At 38.3% G+C, this 20,618-nt stretch overlaps 1 protein-coding gene across 2 annotated transcripts in view; it reads right to left on the reverse strand.

The window, feature by feature from the left end:
- Positions 1-226: 226 nt before the first annotated feature.
- SLC2A13 (solute carrier family 2 member 13) overlaps positions 227-20,618 on the reverse strand; it is a 355,260-nt gene continuing 334,868 nt past the window's right edge. The window contains exons 8-10 of one of the 2 annotated variants that reach the window (XM_002823104.6): positions 6,602-6,723; positions 6,322-6,474; positions 227-1,693 (exon numbers count right to left, since the gene is read on the reverse strand). In XM_002823104.6, the coding sequence (XP_002823150.5) occupies positions 1,467-1,693; positions 6,322-6,474; positions 6,602-6,723 (502 nt within the window). In that variant the 3' untranslated portion in view covers positions 227-1,466. Of the gene's footprint in view, positions 1,694-6,321; positions 6,475-6,601; positions 6,724-20,618 lie in introns of those variants that run through there. The other variant, XM_054527120.2, reaches the window with a different exon arrangement.

Below are 20,618 nucleotides of genomic sequence, written 5' to 3' on the forward strand. Positions count from 1 at the left end.
GTACATACTATATAGTTCTTAATAGAAAAGCAAAAATTAAGAGTTCAGTGATGAATTACCAAAAAACCAATGAATACTTTGGAAAGACATTGTAGAAATATAGTTAAGTCTGCATTTCTTATAGACGTGCTATATTAGAACCAATTATCTATTCCAATAGGCAATCTCAATTTTTAGACAAGAAGGAAAAACTAAGCCAATGATAAGAAAAACACAGAGACAAATCTATGTATCTTTTTTTTTCTGGTAAATTCTCAGGAAAATGAGAAAAGTGTGCAAAATAAAAACGAGTTTATGCTCTTAAAGTAAAAAAAGACAAGTACAATTAAATAATAATATGTGACAGTTCCCTTAGGAAGAGTTAATAAAAAGTTAAGAAAAAAGTCCCATTATTTTTATTAAACAAACACCAATAACAGCAGGATTATTTCTGCCACTGATTTCCTTCCTCTTTTTTGTTTCAAAAATTATTGTTTGAATAAAAGAAAGGGGAAAAATGGTTTGCTTGCAGCTATGTATGTAACACAAATGAAGGCACAAAATAGTAGGACTCTAAGGCCAATGAGGAAGGTGTAGTGATTTGGGCATGAACAAAAACTGACCCTGATATACAGTTAAAGATCCGGCACTATTTTGCATTTATAATTGCATACCTAAGTGACTAACCAATTTGGAACCCATAAAAACCTTTAATCTGTTACTTTCTGACCATAAAAGGTACTTCTCAAAACTTCCTAGCTCATCTGCGCAAATGTATGCCTTATCACTGATGCAAAAAAAAGAAGTATGAAAACAACCCGACAGATTATATTTTCATAATGTTCAAAAGATAGTGTGCAGAGTCAGTATCTGAAGAACTCCCAATATCTGAATTGGAGAGAAACAAAAATATGGAATCCAAAGGAGACAGGGACAGCTGTGCCCTTGTAGGAGGCACTTTGGAATTTGTTGATGAAAGCTTACATGGAATTTAGTTTGTAACAACTGATCAGAGATAAGCCACTACTCTGTAGGAAAACTGAGGGCCAATAGGCCATCTTTTGACACAGAACACCCTTGGACCATCTCCCAGAATCCTTTATAAATATATTATACATATGTAATTTGGCTAGATTAGCACTGACTCTGTTGCCACTAATAATTATAAATGGTCTTAGGAAAAAAGGATACCACTGAAGTCACTGGGTACAATATTCATTTTAGACTATTTCAGGAAGGCATTACACACATTTGCTTAAGAATTATTAGATTAAAATCTCTGTAAATATTTTTTAAAATATTGTTCCTTGTGGGAAAAAAAAGTCATCGTGGTTGTATCTTCCTCCTAATCAAGTATTCTAGAATATGAAGTCAATCAAAACTAGACTGTGGAAAGAACCAGATTAGAAGCAGGGCAGTGAGGCCACCAATTGCTGTTCTTCTCCCCCCAGTTTGTTTAAATAACTAAATATATGAGCAGCTGAAAATTATTCCACATCAGAAGCATCATTGTCAGAAAGATGATAGTTACTTCCCTTTACCCGAATATATTCAATATATCTCCCTTCATCAGAATCTGAAGTGCCACATGTACATAGCCTGTTGTCAAAGAGTGATTCAATTTCCTCTAATTTTTTGCCTTTGGTCTCAGGAAGACAGCCGTAGATGAAAAGGAGTCCCACAGCAGCAAATCCAGCATAGAGGAAGAAAGCTCCTGCAACAGAAAATAATAGATACATGAATATGAATATATATAGAGAGGCTTAAGTTGGAAAGAGTACTTGATTTTGACTTTTTTTTTCTGGTCAGTCATGCATAATCACAGTATGAAATGGACCAAAAAATTACCATGAACCTGGTTTACTCCAATTGTTCCAACTCTGTGAATATGATATAATGTATCTTTCTAAACTCAAGTTTAGAAACTCAAGAATAATAGACCAGGCTCAGATGTAAGTTTGGCTTTGAAGCCTTTCCTCCCTTCTCTGACTAGAGGGAATTACTCTCTTCCATGTGCTATCACAGCATATTGTGGAGACTCCTAAAATAACAACCAAGAAATATTATAATTATGTACACACACGTATGCTTGCCTTGTCTATTACACTAGTGGCACTTTGAGGTCAGAAGAAGTTCCTTTCTTACTCATCTTGTGTTTCCAGAACCAAGTATAATGATGACATTGCAGAATGAATGCCTCAGTGGAATACATGGCAACTCCATCCTTCCAGTTTCTCATGTCCAAAGTCTGGGAGTCATCCTTAATTTATACGTTACTCTCACGCCTAACATCCAATCTGTTAGGAGATCTCTTTGGTTCTACCTTCAAAATATAACCCAAAGATGGCCAATTCTCACCACTTCCATAGATAAATGTGGTCTAAGGGCCATCGTGTCTCATCTGCATTACTGCAACAGTCTCCTAACTGGTCTCCTTGTTCCTTCTCTTGGATCTCGACAGTCCATTTTTTTTCCATGGTACATGTCATCATCTGACATATTATGATGTTTACTAATTTGTTTTTCATTTCCCTCCACTAGAATGTAAACTCCATGAAGTCAGAGAATTTTGTTTTGCTGTAAGATTATGCATGTCAATGCAGCACAGCCAGAAACACATAAATATTAGCTAGTTTGGTTTTCTAAGGGTCATGATAGCAAGCCTAGATGGATGAGATATATGAATGTATGACTTGTTTATATTCTCTACACATTTCCAAGATGGACTTTTAAAATAATTGAATTTCGACCAGCCTGGCCAACATGTTGAAACCTGTCTCTACCAAACACACACACACACACACACACACACACGTAATTGAATTGCCAATTTGAATATAAGAAACTATACTTGTACTTTTGATGGTAGAAAACAACAAAGTAAAATGGAGCCCCTGTCTAATTTTAGGCTTTCAGTCCAGACCATCATGTGTATGAGATGGGGGAAGTAAGATGAAAAACTAATGTGACAATTGGCTGGAGAAAGGATATCAGATTGGGAGTGGGAAGAACTGAGTTTAAGTGTTGGCCACGTGATTTCTGGATAGTCATTTAACCTTTTCTCTGGGCCTCTGTTGCCTCATTAAGTAAAATAAGGGGGTTTCTCAGCTCCTACTTAAGTGTTGGCACTTTATGATTCTGTAAATCTTACAGCCAAAATCAGGAGAGATATAGTTAAGAGATGGTTGAGAGAGAGATCTGATCTGTGTAATGGGGAAAATAATTCTTGCTTTGCCCAACTGTAAAGAATAGAAATAATGTATGTTATCATGCCCATTAGAATTCTGAATATCAGTTGCTCAAAAAAGTGATGGCCAGATTGTTAAATTCTACTAAATGACCAGGAAAGGAAGAGTTGCTATTAAGATACAGAATAAGATTAGTGTGACTAATTAATTGGGATGTTTTTACAAAAAGGGTGATACTGATAAGCTAGCTCTTGGAGAATGGGGGAATTTTGACCAAAAAAAAATGAAAGGAGATGAAGTCCTGTGTTCTGAGTACAGATAAGCAAGACTGTGGCGGTAGGAAGAGAAATGGAATCTTTAGCAGGGTGGGACAAAGACTGGATAGTAATTATGATGAAGATAAAGAAAAAATAAGTACAGATGGTAAAACATTTTAGATTAAACTAGGCTTCTAAACTACAAAATCTGTAACAGCAAACCCAGTTTGACTTTTAAATATAATAGTATATTTTATCTTCATCATTATCTTTCACAATTTGGGAACAGTAGCATAATTAGAAGTAACAAATCAAATCTGTCAGTGCTAAACTCCTATAGTTAAAAACATTCGTTGGGTTAGGAAGATTCCTGAAGTTGATTACAGATTCTTTCTTGTGACCTGGATTCCCAAAGCTGAATAATATCAAGGGATTGCTATTAAAATACAAGACCGTTTTATAAAATCTGAGGAATCCAAAGCACGTAAATGCCAAAACTGCCTACTCAGTGTGGGTTCCAATGGTTAGACCTGTGGCTAAGTCGTGGAGGAGTGTGGGCAGACCTGGGAGGCTGTGACCTGGTCCATGTCATGGTCAAATCAGTCACTATCTCAGTTTCTCATTTATTCCTCCCTTGGAGTGAAAATGGCAAGAAAAAATGTCTGTAACGAGTCCATCAGGACTATTGAACAGTTAGATATTCCTCACCTTTATTCTAAGGATTTAAATCTTATTAGAGCCCTACATTAAGTTCCAGATTAAAACAACTATTTAATTGAATTACACAAATTGAGGACTCAAAGGCCATGTTTGACTGAATTTCAGTAGTACCTCAAGAGAGAAGCTTTGACATAATGCCCCCCAAGGGATCTCTTTAGCCACATGTGCCGTATATAAAATGGCATATTGGTGATATAGCAATGATACTTTTTAGTAATAAACATTATTGAATGGGGGCACAAGGCAGACCTGTGTAAGCAATATGGTTGAGGAAGGAATCAAATTTTGAGATCTTATGAAACAATAGAAAAGGAGGCAACAAGGAAGACATAACTATTTCCAGAGGAATACATGATTAGGATGTATATTTATTAAATGAGGAATATAAATGCATAGCTTACATAAACCAGTAACATGTGGATTAAAATGAGACACAAAAAGGGAGAAAAACTAGCCTGAACGAACTATTTTTCTACTACTAGAGAGTAGTAGACCAAATGGACCAGTGCTCTGACATGAGAGAAGCTTAATGCAAAGCAAAACGCTTTTAACTGTTTATTTTTGAAAGAATTCTGCTTATGCCCTATTTAAATTTCATTACTGTTGCCTCATTTTTCTCATGGTTTTCTGGCAGGATAAATTCAAGAAAGAGGAGCTTTGCTGTCAAAAGTATAATCATGTAAACTTTTATTATTTGGTCTATGCCTTTCTATGAAAAATGCTTTCTCAGGATGCCAGCATATACTTAGGTCTTCAAATATTTAAGTGTTCTCTAGAATCAGTAAATACGAGGAAATATTTATTGTGCTCGTATTTATTATGTCATGAAGATAAGTTTATGAATTTATGGAAAAATTTTAATTGCCAAATGGGATCCAGCTGAATATACTAAATATATATCCAGTTTAAAATGCCAGTGCATTTCCTTTCCAAGAAAATAAATATTTCAAATGTCTTAAGCGGTGATTAGGAGAGAGAAGAGTTTTATGAAGATAATAAAAGCATTAGATAAATACTATTAACTAAAAGCAAATACCAATTCAGCATGTTCAGAAGAGACGGGGAATAGATTTTTATAATGTTTCATCATATTCATCATTCATCTGCAAAATTTATCCATGTATTTATTCATTTGACAAACACTTTTTGGTGCTTATCAGGTGAACAGGATGCCTTGGGAGGAACTGGGAATGTAAAAAGGAACAAGGCACAGTCCTGGCCCTCCAGGGATTTATAATCTACTAGAGAGAGCTAGGGGCAGACAAACCTGTTCTTGCAAAGAGAAATGATAAGTGCCCAGAGCACAGAGTAAAGAGATTGCGGGGACATCAGAGAAGCTCTTCTGGAAGAATGGTCTAAGCAGCAGGCATTCCGTCTCTACCACAGGGACTTATGAGGAGATTAGAATGAAACCTCATACTTCATCATGAATAATCCTATTGCAACCTATAAAGTCGTGTGAACAATGCAGAAATCTTTTTTCTAAAAAGCAAAGTCTTTTCACTTTAGTAGCTCCCCTAAGTATTTTCCTGACTCAGCCACTAAGCACTATTGTTTTTCATTTTGAATTATGGCCTCCATACATTTGCATTTGAATACTTCTGTCACGTTTACACTTTTGCAAGTGGTAAGTGCTGGTCTCAGAGGACAGTGAAATGCACAAGCACTGGCCTGAGCAGCACAGGTGATACAGTGGAAGGTATGGCCACAGCACAGCATACTGTTAAGCATTTGAGGAAGCTACTTTCAGCCCTGCACAGATTCTGCTCTTGGACTGGACGCTATGCCTGTCACAGGACATCTCATTGGCCCTAGACTCCCTGCCTACATCTTTTTACCATTTTCTGTTTTTTTTTTTTTTGTTTCTGTGAAACTAAAAGCTATGGTGTAAAGACTTCCACCTGGGGAGATAGCTGGGAGATGTCTGAGTTGGGGGAGGGGTTGGGTGACAGCCCTAAGCACTGTGGGACAAGAAGCAGTGCTGTTTAGGATAGGAGAATCCCTCTCTTCTTTCCCAGACACACTTCCAATGCCTTTGGAGGACAAGAAAGTCACATGGAGATACTTATAACAGCAAAATATAACCACATATTCTAAATCACAAATGATATTATAGTGTATCTAAAAATAGTGATAAAAATAAAAACAAAACTATGTTAGAAAAAATATTATCTTACCATAGTATGTAAGATACTCTGCTGTGTGTAAAAATGTTAGTGAGACCAGGACATTGAAAATCCAGTTTATTCCAGATGAACATGCATTTCCTGTACTTCTTGCCCAAAGGGGATATATTTCAGAATTCACAGTCCAAGGCATTGGTCCCATTCCTGAGAAATAAAACATTAAAAACTTTAGTAAAGTAGCATGTAAGAAATCTGAAAAATTATATAGTTTATCTACTCCAAAAAGAGGCAATTCAATTAATGCAACAGTAATAACAAAGTCTTTGTTTACCAGGTGCAAAGAAGACAAGATACAAAATAAGGCCCAGAAGTGCAGTCCAGGAGTATGGAGTAGGGCAGAAATTGTAAGCCCAAAATATATCTTCTGTTTTGAACTTGGTTTCATTTTCACACCTGAAAAATAATGCAATATAAGTATTAACTTAATGTTTTAGACTACAGTTGCAGAAATTCAATATGATCATATTTATGTATTTGGAAATTCCTTAATGTCTTAAGAGTCCAAAATGTTTTTCTTAAAAAATAAGAACTAAAAATACAGTATTAGATATGCAAGCTCATATAGGAATTTTAGAGCTAAGTATAATTCAAGAGCAAAACAAAGACACCGTGCTTTATAACCATTTCACATAAATTAGACATGATTTCTAATTAGTCCCTGGAAGCTGCAGTAACACTTCAGTACCACTGAGAGTCAGTATGTGGCAGTGAAAAGACCATGGAATTTGCAATCATGACAAGATTCAAATTTCAAAGCCAGATACTTTTCATCTGATAAAATGGGGAGAATACTTTGTAGACTATTTTAAGGATTACAAGAGTAACCTGTAAAGGGTGATGGGGTGGATGAGGGAAACAAATGATTCTATCTGATTCCAAATAGCCCTCTCCCTTTCTGTCTGTGTCCTTGCTTCTCTACCAGTCACTCCCTGATGACCTTGCCTTCTTAATCCATAGTAAAGAAAAGGGTCCTACAGTTTAGATCGATTCTGAAGTTGAACTTCCAATTCTTTACCTTAATTGCCCCTGAAGATATTACCAGACTCAAAAACATTCCTATCCCCTATTGTCAATTTAGAGTATTGTTCTGTCTCCTTCAACCTCTATCTTTGAACCTCGTCATCGAAGCCCTATTGTTACCGTATTTATGAACTCATCATAACATTCCACCTGTCTTGATGATTTGGGTGCCTGCTCAGTCTGCCTCCTCTCATCCCCTGCAACATTCATTTATTTTTAATTCATTGGCCTCATTTAAAAAAATTATTTAAGTTCCAGGATACATGCACAGGATGTGCAGGTGTGTTACATAGGTAAACGTGTGCCATAGTGGTTTGCTGCACCTATCAACCCGTCACCTAGGTATTAAGCCCCATGTGCAGTAGCTATTTATCCTGATGCTCTCCCTCCTCCCAGCCCCCACAGGCCCTAGTGTGCATTGTTCCCTTCTCTGTGTCCATGTGTTCTCATTGTTCAGCTCCCACTTATAAGTGAAAACATGTGGTGTGTGGTTTTCTGTGCTCCGTATAATGCATTGGCCTCATAGTTCCTTATTTAATCTCCAACACTACAGAGACAGCACTTTATAGTTTCCTTGATTTGGAACTATTTTACTTCAGACTTTGAGCCTTCCTTTTCTGATCACAACCACCACTTTGTTTATCTCGTCATTTCTGATCATCTGTGCTACACCCAGATCTGCCTTTGGATTATCCTCTCAGTATTCATTTACCTCACTGCTCAGCTTAGACCATGCCAATACAGGCATAACTTGGAGATATTGCGAGGTCAGTTCCAGACCACTGCAATAAAGTGGGTCACACGGATTTTTTGGTTTCCCACTACATATAAAAGTTATGTTTCCATGAAAGTGCAGTCTATTAAGTGTTCAATAACATTGTCTAAAAATGTACACACCTTAATTTTAAAATATTTTGCTAAAAAATGCTAACGATCATCTGCACCTTCAAGTCATCATCTTTTTGGTGGAGGGTCTTGCGCCTCAATGTTGAGGGCTGCTGACTGATTAGGGTAGTAGTTGCTGAAGGCTGGGGTGGCTGTGGCAATTTCTCAAAATAAGACAACAAGGAAGTTTGCCAAATTGACTGACTTTTCCCTTCACTAAATATTTCTCTGTAGCGTGCAATGATGTTTGATAGCATTTTCCCCAGAGAACTTCTTTCAAAATTGGAGTCAATCCTCTCAAACTCTGCTACTGCTTTGTCAACTAAGTTTGTGTGATACTCTAAATCCTTTGATATCATTTCAACAATGTTCATAGCACTTTCACCAGGAGTAGATTCCATCTCAGAAACTACTTTCTTTGTTCCTCCTTAAGAAACAACTCCTTATCCATTCAAGTTTTATCATGAGATTGCAGCAATTCAGTCACATCTTCAGGCTTCACTTCTACAATAGTTCTCTTGCTGTTTTCCACTATATCTGAAGTTACTTTCTCCCCTAAAGTCTTCAGCCCTTTAAAGTCATCCATGACGGTTGGAATCAACCTCTTGCAAACTTCCAAACTGTTCTTTTGGTGTTTTGACCTCCTTCCATGAATCACAAATGCTTTTAATGGCATCCAAAATAGTGAATCCTTTCCAGAAGATTTTCACTTTACTTGGCCCAGAACCACCTGAGAAATCACTATCTATGGCAGCTATGGCCTTATGAAATGCATTTCTTAAATAATAAGACTTGAAAGCTGAAGTGACTCCTTGATCCATGGGCTGCAGAATGGATGCTGTGTTAGCAGGTATGAAAACAACATTCATCTTGTACATCTCCATCAGAGCCCTTGAGTGACCAGTGTCATTGTCAATCAGCAGTAATATTTTAAAAGGAATCTTTTTTTTTTTTCCTGAGCAGTAGGTTTCCATAGTGGCTTAAAATATTCTCCAAACTATGCTGTAAATATAAGTGCTGTCATACAGGTTTTGTTGTTTCATTTTAGAGCACAGGCTGAATAGATTTAGCCCTTCTTAAGGGCTCTAGGATTTTTGGAGCAGCAAATGAGCATTGGCTTCAACTTAAAAGTCACCAGCTGCATTATCTCCTAACAAGAGACCCAGCCTGTCCTTTGAAGCTAGGCATTGACTTCTCCTATCTAGCTATGAGAGTCCTGAATGGTATCTTCTTCCAACAGAAGGAAGTTTCATCTACATTGAAAAATCTGTTGTTTAGTATAGCCACCTGATATGGTTTGGCTGTGTCTCCACCCAAATCTCATGTTGAATTGTAGTTCCCATAGTCTCCATGTTGTGGGAGAAACCCAGTGGGAGGTAACTGAATCACGGGGGTGGTTACCCTCATGCTGTTCTCATGATAGTGAGTGAGTTCTCATGATATCTGATGGTTTTATAACGGGCTTTTCCCCTTTTTACTTGGCACTTCTCCTTCCTGTCGCCATGTGAAGAAGATATGTTTGCTTCCCCTTCCTCCATGATTGTAAGTTTTATGAGGCTTCCCCAGCCCTGCAGAACTGTGAGTCAATTAAATCTCTTTCCTTTATCAACTACCCAGTCTCAGGCAGTTATTTATAGCACTGTGAGACCAGACTAATACACCACCTTTATCAGTTATCTTAGGTAGATGTTCTGGATAACTTGATGCACCTTCTCCATCAGCACTTCCTGCCTCACCTTGCAACAAGGTGTAAAGTGAAGACAGCTTCTTTCCTTAACCCTCATGAACCAACCTCTGCTAGCCTCAAACTTCTGCAGCTTCCTCACCTCTCTCAGCCTTCATAGAATTAAATGGAATTAGAGACTTATTCTGGATTAGGCTCGTGCTTAAGGGAATGTTATGGCTGATTTGAGCATCTATCCAGACCACTCAAACTTTCTTCATATCAGCAATAAGGCTGTTTCACTTTCTTATCATTTGTGTGTTCACTCGAGTAGCACTTTTAATATCCTTTAAGAATTTTCTTTTGTAGTCACAATTTGGCTTTTCGGTGCAAGAGGCCTAGCTTTCAGCCTATCTCAGCTTTCAATATGCCTTCCTCATTAAGCTCAATTATTTCTAGCTTTTGATTTAAAGTGAGAGTCGTGCTACTATTCCTATCACTTGAACATTTAGAGGCCATCGTAGAGTTATTAATTGTAGTGTCTTAGGGAATAGAGAGGCTCCAGGAGAGGGAGACAGAAAAGGAAACAGCTGGTTTGTGGAGTGGTCAGAACACACACAACATTTATAATTAAGTTTGACGTCTTATACGGGTGCAGTTTCTGATGCCCTACAACAATTACAATAGTAACATTAAAGATCACTGGTCATCATAACAGATATGATAATGAAAAAGTCGGAAATAATGTGAGAATTACCAAAATGTGACATAAAGACACTAAATGAGCACATACTATTGGAAATATGGTGCCAATAGACTGGCTTGATGCAGGGCTGCCAGAAACCTTCAGTTTGTAAAATAAAATGCAATGTCTGTGAAGTGCAATGACGGCAAACCCAATAAAATGAAGTATATACTGTCTTCACTGGCCTCTAGAATCCATTCTTCCTCTATTTTTGTCTGCCATTTTTCACCATTTGAGTTTCCAACCCGATGTGGCATTATTAACTTCTTTCAACAACCACTTCTCAGAAACTGAGCAGTGTTATGAAACCATGCTGTTGGGCTCTATTAAAGGTTCATGCTATTTCATCTCAGTTGGTTCCCTTATGATGCTTATTTTATCCTTTATTGTCTTCTCTACTGAATTATCTGCTTATCTGAGAGTAGACATTCCATAAACTTTTGTCAACTATTGCCTCAATTAATTAAAATATTTCTTACTATCTTGTAATCCTGAAATCTTTCCGTTTCCTATGTAGATGAACTTACCTCCTTTTTTGGACGATTTATCAATTTCAGTTGAGAAAAATAAAATAAAACCAGGAATTTGGAGATGCTTTGTAGGACTTGATACATTTGAATCTGAAGAACAGATCTTTTAACAATTGGAATTCTTTTAAAAGAATTGAGGATCATTACTTTGAACATCAATTTTTCTCTATCAGCTTCTATTTTTCCATATTTTTCTCTCAATATTTGAGAAAAGAAAGTTTTTTAAAAAACATTGTAGGTAGGCTTCCTTCCTCCCTCCAGTGGTACATGTCTGTCACCCTTTCTGAGGACTGCCCCTCTTATCAGTGGTCTTGCATCTCATTCTCCTGCCTCCTCTGGGATCACGTTCCATCAATATCTCTTCTTTTCCTGCCCTATTTAGTTTCGTCCTACTTGAGCCATCCCTTCTGTCTACAATACACAAGGTCTCTCCTACTCAAATGTTCAACTCCTCTCATATTACCACAACTAGCTCTCCTGAAATGCCAGAAGTTTATACTCACAAGCTCTACCTGACTACACAATCCTTCTTTCACAGCCCAACTCTGCCACCCTCCCAGATGCTGGCTAACTCTCATGTGGTCTTTTTTCCTGGATATGTTCACACGAAAGTCGTCATCAATTATCTCCTAACATACAAATTCAGGTTTCTTGTCTTAATCTTGATGCTCTTTGATTACTCTGTGGTGCTAGATATTGCTGGCAACTCTCCTTCCTTCTCTTCCCTCTTTGCTTTTATATCTGTATCTCCATTTTAGCTCTCTGACCTATATGTATTCATTGCTTTTTACATTGCCTCTTCCTCTTCTCAACCTCTAAATATAGGTGTCCGCTAAGGGTCTATTTTGGGACCTATACCCTCTCATAATCATCTCATCTAATTTTAGGACTTTATAATTTCCATGTGGATGCTCCTCAATAGTTTATTCTGGCCTTGATCTTTCTTCCAAGTTCCACTGATGGAATTTAGGTACCTAAGTACTGAAAATAGAAGAGTTGCTATGAACATCTAGATCCTGCCATGGCCTCAAATGCAATATGACTATAACGAAATGACCTCTCCAGGAGGCAGCATGGGGCTGCTCTGAGCTCAAATCGTGACTCTACCACTTAATAGCTATATTCATTCAAAAGCTTACATAATGAGCACTTTTTATGTGTCAGACATTAGAGATAACAGTTATGAACAAAATACCAACCGATGCATTTGTAGAACCTTGAGTTTAGCGGGCACTGGCATGGTCCTGTTTCCTGATCTGTGAAATCAGGGAAACGACTGTATCATGGGCTGTTGGGAACATTAAATATTCCCATCTGGATAAGCATAGAGCATCTGCGCACTCAATGCTTAGCATAGTGCCTGGCATGTGGTATATGCATAGCATAAGTATTACTTTACTAGGGCCCCTCATGACATTTCTATTTTAGTTAACACCACCTTTCCCTAAATTGGAATGGTTTAAAATCTTGCAGTTATCTTCATTTTCCTCTTATCCACTTCTCTTAGGTCATTTATACTTTTAAGTCCAAGTAAAGAAAAGTGGCCAAGACTAGATCTAGGCTGGGACACCCAGGTAAAGCTAGGATATACGTGGCCTCTAGGTGAAATATCTCAAAGCTGTGTCATCATCTGTGAAATAAGGATTTTCCTGGCACCTACCTCAAAGGGATATTTTGATGCTTACGTTAGAAAATTTACACAAAGAATTTCACATGGTATAAGCAAGAAACCATATTTCCTAGACATAATTTCTTGAATCTGACTTTTCTGTTTGCATTAACACCACCCTAATTTAGACTCCGAGTGTGTGTCCTATCACCTGCCTCTGCCTCTGGGGGACAGAGACTCTAGAGTAACCCTGATGATTCCTGTTTTCTGATTTTCATGCCTTGTGTAGTTCCTTTTTCTGGAGTGTGGGAGTGACCTTGGATTTGCTTCTGACCAACAGAATATGGCAAAGGTGACAGGACATATGTGATTAAGTAAGCAAGATTCTAGTGCTGTTGAGCTGAAGTCTCTCATTCCCTTGCTGGTTTTGGAGAAGCAAGCCACCATGTTGTAGGATGCTTATGCTGGGAGATTTGTGGGAGGAACTGAGGGCAGTCTCTGTCCAACAGCAAGCAAGAAACTGAAGTCCTCAGCACAAAACCACAAATTACTGAATTCTGCTAACAAAAATGAATCCTTCTCCAGCTGAGCCTTAGATGAAACCATAGCTCCAGTCTGTGCATTGATTGTAGGCTTGTGAGACCCTAGGCAGAGGACACACCTAAGCTATGCCTGCATTCCTGACCCATAGGAAGTGCTATATTATTAATGTGTGTTGCAGTAGTAAATGAATACAGTTTCCTGATTTTCCTACTCCTATCATTCCTTTCTTCAAACTTATATCCCACCAAGTTAAGCACCCTGACCACCTCACTGCTCAAAAACCTTCATCCTCCTTATTTATTCCAGCAGTCTACAAAATGGCCTGCAAAATGTGGCTGCAGCCTACCTTATCTTGTACTCCTGTACACAATCCTTTTATCAAACTAAACTAAATTACTTATTTTCTGAACCTACATTCTAGACCCAGTATCTCCTACTCATGACATTTCCTGTAACTGAAGGCAAACTCTTACTCTTGATATCTACTGTCAGTATTTACCATCAATTCCTACCTCATCACTCAAGGCCTGTATGGATGCTACCCATTCACCTGTCTGAAATACTCTCTCCTTCCTCTCAACTCCTTTTCACTTTCCTCATTTATGTCATTATCATATAGTGCTCTGTATGATCATATATTAATATACTCCTTCTTCTACTGTACTGAGATTTCATCCCAGGGAGTACAGCATGGCACAGGGGTTAAGAGCACAGGGTCTAATGTCAGACTGCATGACTTTGTATTTCAGTTCTATCCCTTACCAGCTTTGTAACTTTGGCCAAGTTACTTAACCTCTCTGTGTCTCAATTTTCTTGTGAAGTAAGAGTCCATATAGGGTTGTTACAACGATTAAACAAGGTGATAACTGCTTGGCACATAGAAAGCAATTCACCTTTCTATTTTTTTTTTTAAACTCAACCTATTGTCCATCGTATACCCTATGTAGAGATAAATGTTCCTTGAATGATGAAGCTTTTACATTTGCATTTGTTTAATTGTGAGTAGAAAACAGCATTAGATGTCCCTTGACCAATAATCCTCAACAATGAAATAGTCTTTTGAGTCATGACCATCTTAAGAAAATATGAAAGGAAAGAAAAAAGAGAAGAAGAAAGAAAAAAGAAAGGCAGGCAGGTAGGCAGGCTCCTGTAAGGAGGAATACTTACAAATAATGAAATAACTAAGATTCACTGAACAATTTTCTATTTACTCTTTTCATTATTATCACAGTTCCTAGGGTGATCTCCTGCTGTGGCAATGAAGTAGGATATTTTAGAGTGGACTCTGTGCTTGCCCCGATGAAGCTTTTTGCCATCTGGCTATGCATGTTTACATGTGCAAAAAAAGGCCGAGTAGCTCCTCATCACCCTCATGCTGATTTTGGGAAGGCACTGCAGGCACTGACTTGGCAGAGTTACACACTCAGCAATACGTAGATAGCTAATGACTGAGAATGTGACATCACACCTGACCTTCAAAATATAAACACTAGAAATACCAACTAAAAAATAAAAATGCAGATTTCAAACATTATTGCAAAATATCCTCATGCTTTCCTGGCAACTGCTGGTAGAAGAACATAATGCTCCCAAGAAGGAACAAAAATGCTTTGACATCAGTGTGTGGGTTGGGATTAGAAAAAGTCATGCTCTCGGATGTGGCACCTTTTCACCACATCCTAGAGCAAAACCTGAAAATGACTACAATAATGGGAAGCTGCTCAGAGGGCACTGCAGTGGGCAAAGCAGCAGAATTGCATGCAATCAGGTGAAATATGTCTCATTTTGGCAGAGTGAGAGAACTAATCTTTACCAGCAGAATGACTAGGCTAAAACCCGATATATAGACCAAATAAATAATCGGTTCCCTGTTCCAATCATGGAACACACAGAACTCCCTTTAGTAATACCATGTAGAAATTAACAGCTCCCTTTGAAGGTAGAACAATGCTCCCCCTGCCCACTCAACACCCACCAAACCGAGTTCATACGTAGATCTATTTCCGCCTTTTAAAATGTTACCTCTCTATCATTTACCTATAGTGCTTCAAACCTAAGAAATAACCAAAGGAACTTAAGCAGTGCAAATATACAATTGTTCTTGCCAGTTAGCCATAAGTAGTATATTCCTTGCTTCCTACACAGCACATGCTATCTATATTGTCCCTTTATTCTCCATGATGAAATAATTTGACTGCTCCAGGCTTATATATGGGAGTAGAGGAAAAGAAATATGACCTGTGTATAAAAACCAAAACTTCCAACTTCATATATTCAGTCCTAATCACTGATACATGTATGAAACTTAGTTCCCTTCCCAAAGAGTTTATAAAAGATCCAGAATTTTAGAAAAGGGGAGAGCTTACTACAGTTTGTGTGACACATCTACCATTGTTCTACTGGGCTTACTGCACAAGCTTGCTAATTCATTACTGAGGAGTGTCAGTGAAGCACGATTTTATTTCCAGTTCCTGATGCAGGACTGTTGATTTTTCTGGACAAGGTCCCTAAGCTATCACCTCAAAACATAGATATCCCTCTAAAAGTTAACCCTAATAGTTCTTTATTGATAGAAAGTTAACCCTAATAGTTCTTTATTGATAGAAATTTATGATATAATTACACAATTACAATTTGAGGGTAGTGATGAAAACGTACCTAGGAAAGCACAGAGTATCTCTCCAGGATAGGACACCTTCACTCTATCTGAGGAGAACTAAAGAAGCAAAATCCTAATTCCCAACCAGAGAATTAGGATGGTGTAAATTTACTCTAAGCAACCCAAGTTATAAGAAATTCTAACTTCTGGGCATCCCATCAAAGCAACCACAAAAGTTACTGTTACAAACTTGGCCCATTACTTCTCAGATACTTTTAATTATTGTTCAGTAGGCATATTTCCTATTTAATAATCTAAAATGAAATAAACTTATGTCAAGTGTGGCCACATAGCATTTAAACTCTAATAACATCTCTGTGATTTTGAATAATTTTAGAAAAGTATGGTTTCCTAGCTTGCAGTGTGCAGACTATGTTGAAAATCCTGCCCTTGAATGATTTCCCATCGTCTAGCCTTTTCTTTTTTTTTTTTTTTTTGGTTTTGTAATTTTCCTGCAGAAGATTGTCATTTACAGACAAGATGAAAAACCTGTTCTTTTGTTAATTACTATTATTTTCTAATAAAAAAACTTTATTGAGACAATTAAATCATAGACATGGGTAAATTTCAAAAGCATTAGAAATTTGGAGCAAAAAGCCACTTTTTTCTTGAATAAAATGTTATTTATCTATAAATCATTGCATCTAAACTCCTTATCAGTATATTGACTACCTTATATACCCCAAGTATGCAAAATAGATGGATGGAGTATGGACAGATGCAAATTAAAACAATGATAACATTTAAAGGTGATGAGACTATAGCAATAGTGGTACAGTCTTTAATTCTGGTAACAATTTAAATTGGTATAATTTCCTTTTGGAAGGAAATTTGGCAATTTGAACATTAGAATATTAATCCCCTCTGTCTCAGTCTGATATCTAAAGTGTATCCTTAGAAAACCACTTAAATGGGAAATTATATGCTTCAAGATGTACTTTTCTCTGTGCTTTCATTTATCACAAAAGATTAACACAGATAGAGAATTAGAAACCATAAAAGTCTCCCACAATGGAAGGGTAGTTAATGCAATTAAGGTACAACTGAGTAAAAAAGCAGCCATTAAAATAATCATTTTAAAGTAAATTGGGCCACAAAGGTTGGTCTGGATAGAATACTGGTGAAAATGAAGTCTTAGGTAATGTAGGTTACTTTCATTTGGCACCAAACTGGCCAACAATAGGTGTATGCAAAATCCAGGATATGAGGATGTGGATGTGGCCTACTTCTGCCTCTCCAGTTCCTCCTGTATTCCTGAAGTTCTGTGGCCATTGTGAAGTTAACAGGCTACCGGCTCAGAGGAGCCTGCAACTCTGCCTTGGGGAGGGTCCACATTAGCATTTGAGTGGTCTAAGAAAATGTTTAGACTCTATTAATTCATAAGAAAATACTTTGAAGTTCTTTCTCTTATTCCATCATCACATCCAAAGCAAGCCTGGCCATGGCCTACTTCATAAAGTCCACCCAGAAACAAACAAAATGTCACAAAGTTGGAGTGGGTAAGATATCAAACTACAAATACTGCCAGAGAATAAGTTATACGGATAAGAGTGACTGGAAATATAAAAAATTAGGGGAGGAGAAGGTAATTTATTAATTAATGATTGTTTTCATGGTTGAACTTATACAGGTTGTGTATCCCTTATTCAAAATACTTGAGACCAGAAGTGTTTCAGATTTCAGATTTTGGAATATTTTCATTATGCTTACTGGTTGAGCATCCCTAATCTGAAATCCAAAATGCTCCAATGAGCATTCCCTTTGAGCATCAAGTCAGCACTCAAAAAGCTTGGAATTTTGGAGCATTTTGGATTTTAGATTTTTGGATCAGGAATACTCAAACTGTAGTTGTGACAGTATTAATTTGAGAAGATGGGAGAAAGTTTAGTGACTCATAGACAGCTAATCTGGGGCTTCTTTTTCCATATTGTTGTTCCCCCCTACAATTTTTCCCACAATACAGTCAGGCATTACAGTTATTAGCCCTTCTCCTGCTTCAACAGGCACTGAAAGGAAGGGAATTATGCATCTTCTCCATTGTGCAGTTCCTTCATATTGACCAAAGGCCTCACAATGCTGGTTTCCATCTTTATATTACACAGTCACTACACTGCTTCCCCGCTTAGGAGCTGTGGGGCCCACCTCTGCCGACAGCTGAGGGGTCCTCCTATCCACCAAGCACAAGTGGTAGTGCTCCCCTGCAAAACCTGCCTGCCTGGCCATAACTATGTGTGGCATAAAGGCCACCAACAGCCTGCCCAGTGCCCTAAGAAGCGGCTTGGCAAGGGGTGGGTGCTGTATACCAGAGAATGATGTGGCATATGGTTTCTATTCTCTGAGAAGTCAGAATATGAAATATTCAAAGAGGATGGAGTGACACAGAAGTGGAATGACAGAGAAGCCTGTAGGCAGAGGCCATACTGCAATAGAAGCCGTGAGGTAAAGAAGGGTCACGGAGTTGACAGTGATGGAGAAGAGTAGAGAAGAGAAACCAAACACAGACTGCTGCCAGTCTGCTGAGCAGTATTCTAGATTTCCATGAGGTAGGGATGGGTGAAGTTGAGACATTTTTCTTTCTTTCTTTTTTTTTTTTTTTAACTTTCCTATGCACCTTTATTGTGAAACTTTCATTAACTGAGGAAATCAAGCATGTCTCTTTTCTGCTTAACATGAAAAGTTATAACAAAATGATGGCTAGGTTCTAAGACAGTACTGATCCTGATTTTGAATTAATAAAACCCCAAAGGTTTTTCTATGTTGGCAATACAACTCCATTCCTATGGGTTTTTTCTTTTTCAATTTTTTATAGACATGGCATAAAAAATTAAGATGGCTTTTCCCCATATAGTTGCTGTGGGAGGTAATACATTAATACTTATTCCAACTATGCTGTACTATACTGCTCATATTTTCTGGAATTCTTTTTGGAATCATATTCAGAATCTGCTTCCTTGTCACGCAAGAAAAAACGAACTTAGTTTTTCATATTGTACTTATGGTTCACTTTCCTTTCTTCCCGCTTCCTTTTATTTCTTGCCATAACGAGCCAATCATATGAGGGACTTTGGGTGAAAAGGAGAGACCGGACTAAACTGAGTAAAGGCAGGGAAATAGTCAATTGAAATAATAGCAACAAACTCAGGATAAGTTCATTTGTATGTTTTGACTCTAGAGTTATGAGAAATAAAATGAGTTTATTTAGATGAAGGTCATCAAATTAAAATTATAGAAATCTACAGCAGAGAAGTGATACAGAAGGGAAGTGCTGGGAAGGGAAAAGCGTGGTCCCTTTAAATGATATGGAAGGGAAGTGCTAGGTAGAGGAGGGCGTGGTCCCTGACTAGGGCTCCACCCAGGGCCTGTGCCCGTGGACCTAGGTGAGGACAGGCATTTTTGTTTTCCTGCACAAATGTTGCACTTCCCAAGACCACCCTGGCCTGCCACGCCCCCATCCTGTGCCTATAAAAACCCCGAGACCCTAGCAGGCAGGCACACAGGTGGCTGGATGTTGAGAGAAGCACATCAATGGAGGCACACACAGGTGGCTGGCCGTCGAGAGGAATGCACCAACAGGCATCGGCATGCCAACAGGCCACCGAGAACGACATGGAGCTTGGCTGGGGCAGTCGGAGGAGAGCCAAGGGCACTGAGTAAATAAAACCTGCTCAATAAAACCTGGCACTCACTCTCCAAGCCCACGTGTGATCTGATTCTTCTGGTACACAGAGGCAAGATCACTAGGATACAGAAAGCCCTCTGTCCTTGCAGTAAGGCAGGGGTCTAATTGAGCTGACTAACACGAGCTGCCTATGGACGGCTAAACTAAAAGAGCACCCTGTAACACACACCCACTGGGGTTTCAGGTGTAAACATTCACCCCCTAGACACTGCCATGGGGTTGGAGTCCCACAGCCTGCCCATCTGTATGCTCCCCTAGAGGTTTAAGCAGCAGGGCAGTGAAGAAGCGAGCCACACCCCCGTCACACACCCTGCGAGGGGGACAAGGGAACCTTTCCCATTTCAGAAGGACATTTGAGAACACTGCATCCAACGTACTCATTTTATAGAGGGCACAAATCAAGTCCAGTGAGGTTGAATGTTTGTCAAAGTCTCAGAGCAAAACTGTAAGCAAAACCAGTTTTCAGTAGCACCCTGCCCATGGGCGACCTAGCTGAGGGGCTAGTAGCCACTGAGATCCAACTTACTGCCAGCCCTTGGGGGCCAGCTGTAGGGATGACTCTTCCTGGGGGAAAGTGTCTCATATTCTAGTTGTCACAAAGGCATATATCACAGGGATAAAGTTATTTCTTTGGAACAGACTCATGTGAGGGCCACTCATAACCCGGTTTCAAAGAAATAACTTTATCCCTGTGATAAGTTACATTATTAATTTTATTTATTTTGTGTTATTTTGGTTTAAAAATGGTTTTATCATTAAATAGTTATTATTAACTTATTATTACATTAAATTATTAAATCAGTGGCAACCAGTAAAATAGACTCTATTGAACTCATTGTCTTTTCGTCATTCATTTCTTCACTCATTTGACACATGAGTATATATACATTGCCCCAGGTATTGGACATCCTTTGAGATACCAAAACAAGTGGCTATCAACTTAAATACCAATGAC

The sequence above is a fragment of the Pongo abelii genome, chromosome 10, assembly GCF_028885655.2.
Source record: "Pongo abelii isolate AG06213 chromosome 10, NHGRI_mPonAbe1-v2.0_pri, whole genome shotgun sequence".
NCBI classification, from domain to species: Eukaryota; Metazoa; Chordata; class Mammalia; order Primates; family Hominidae; genus Pongo; species Pongo abelii.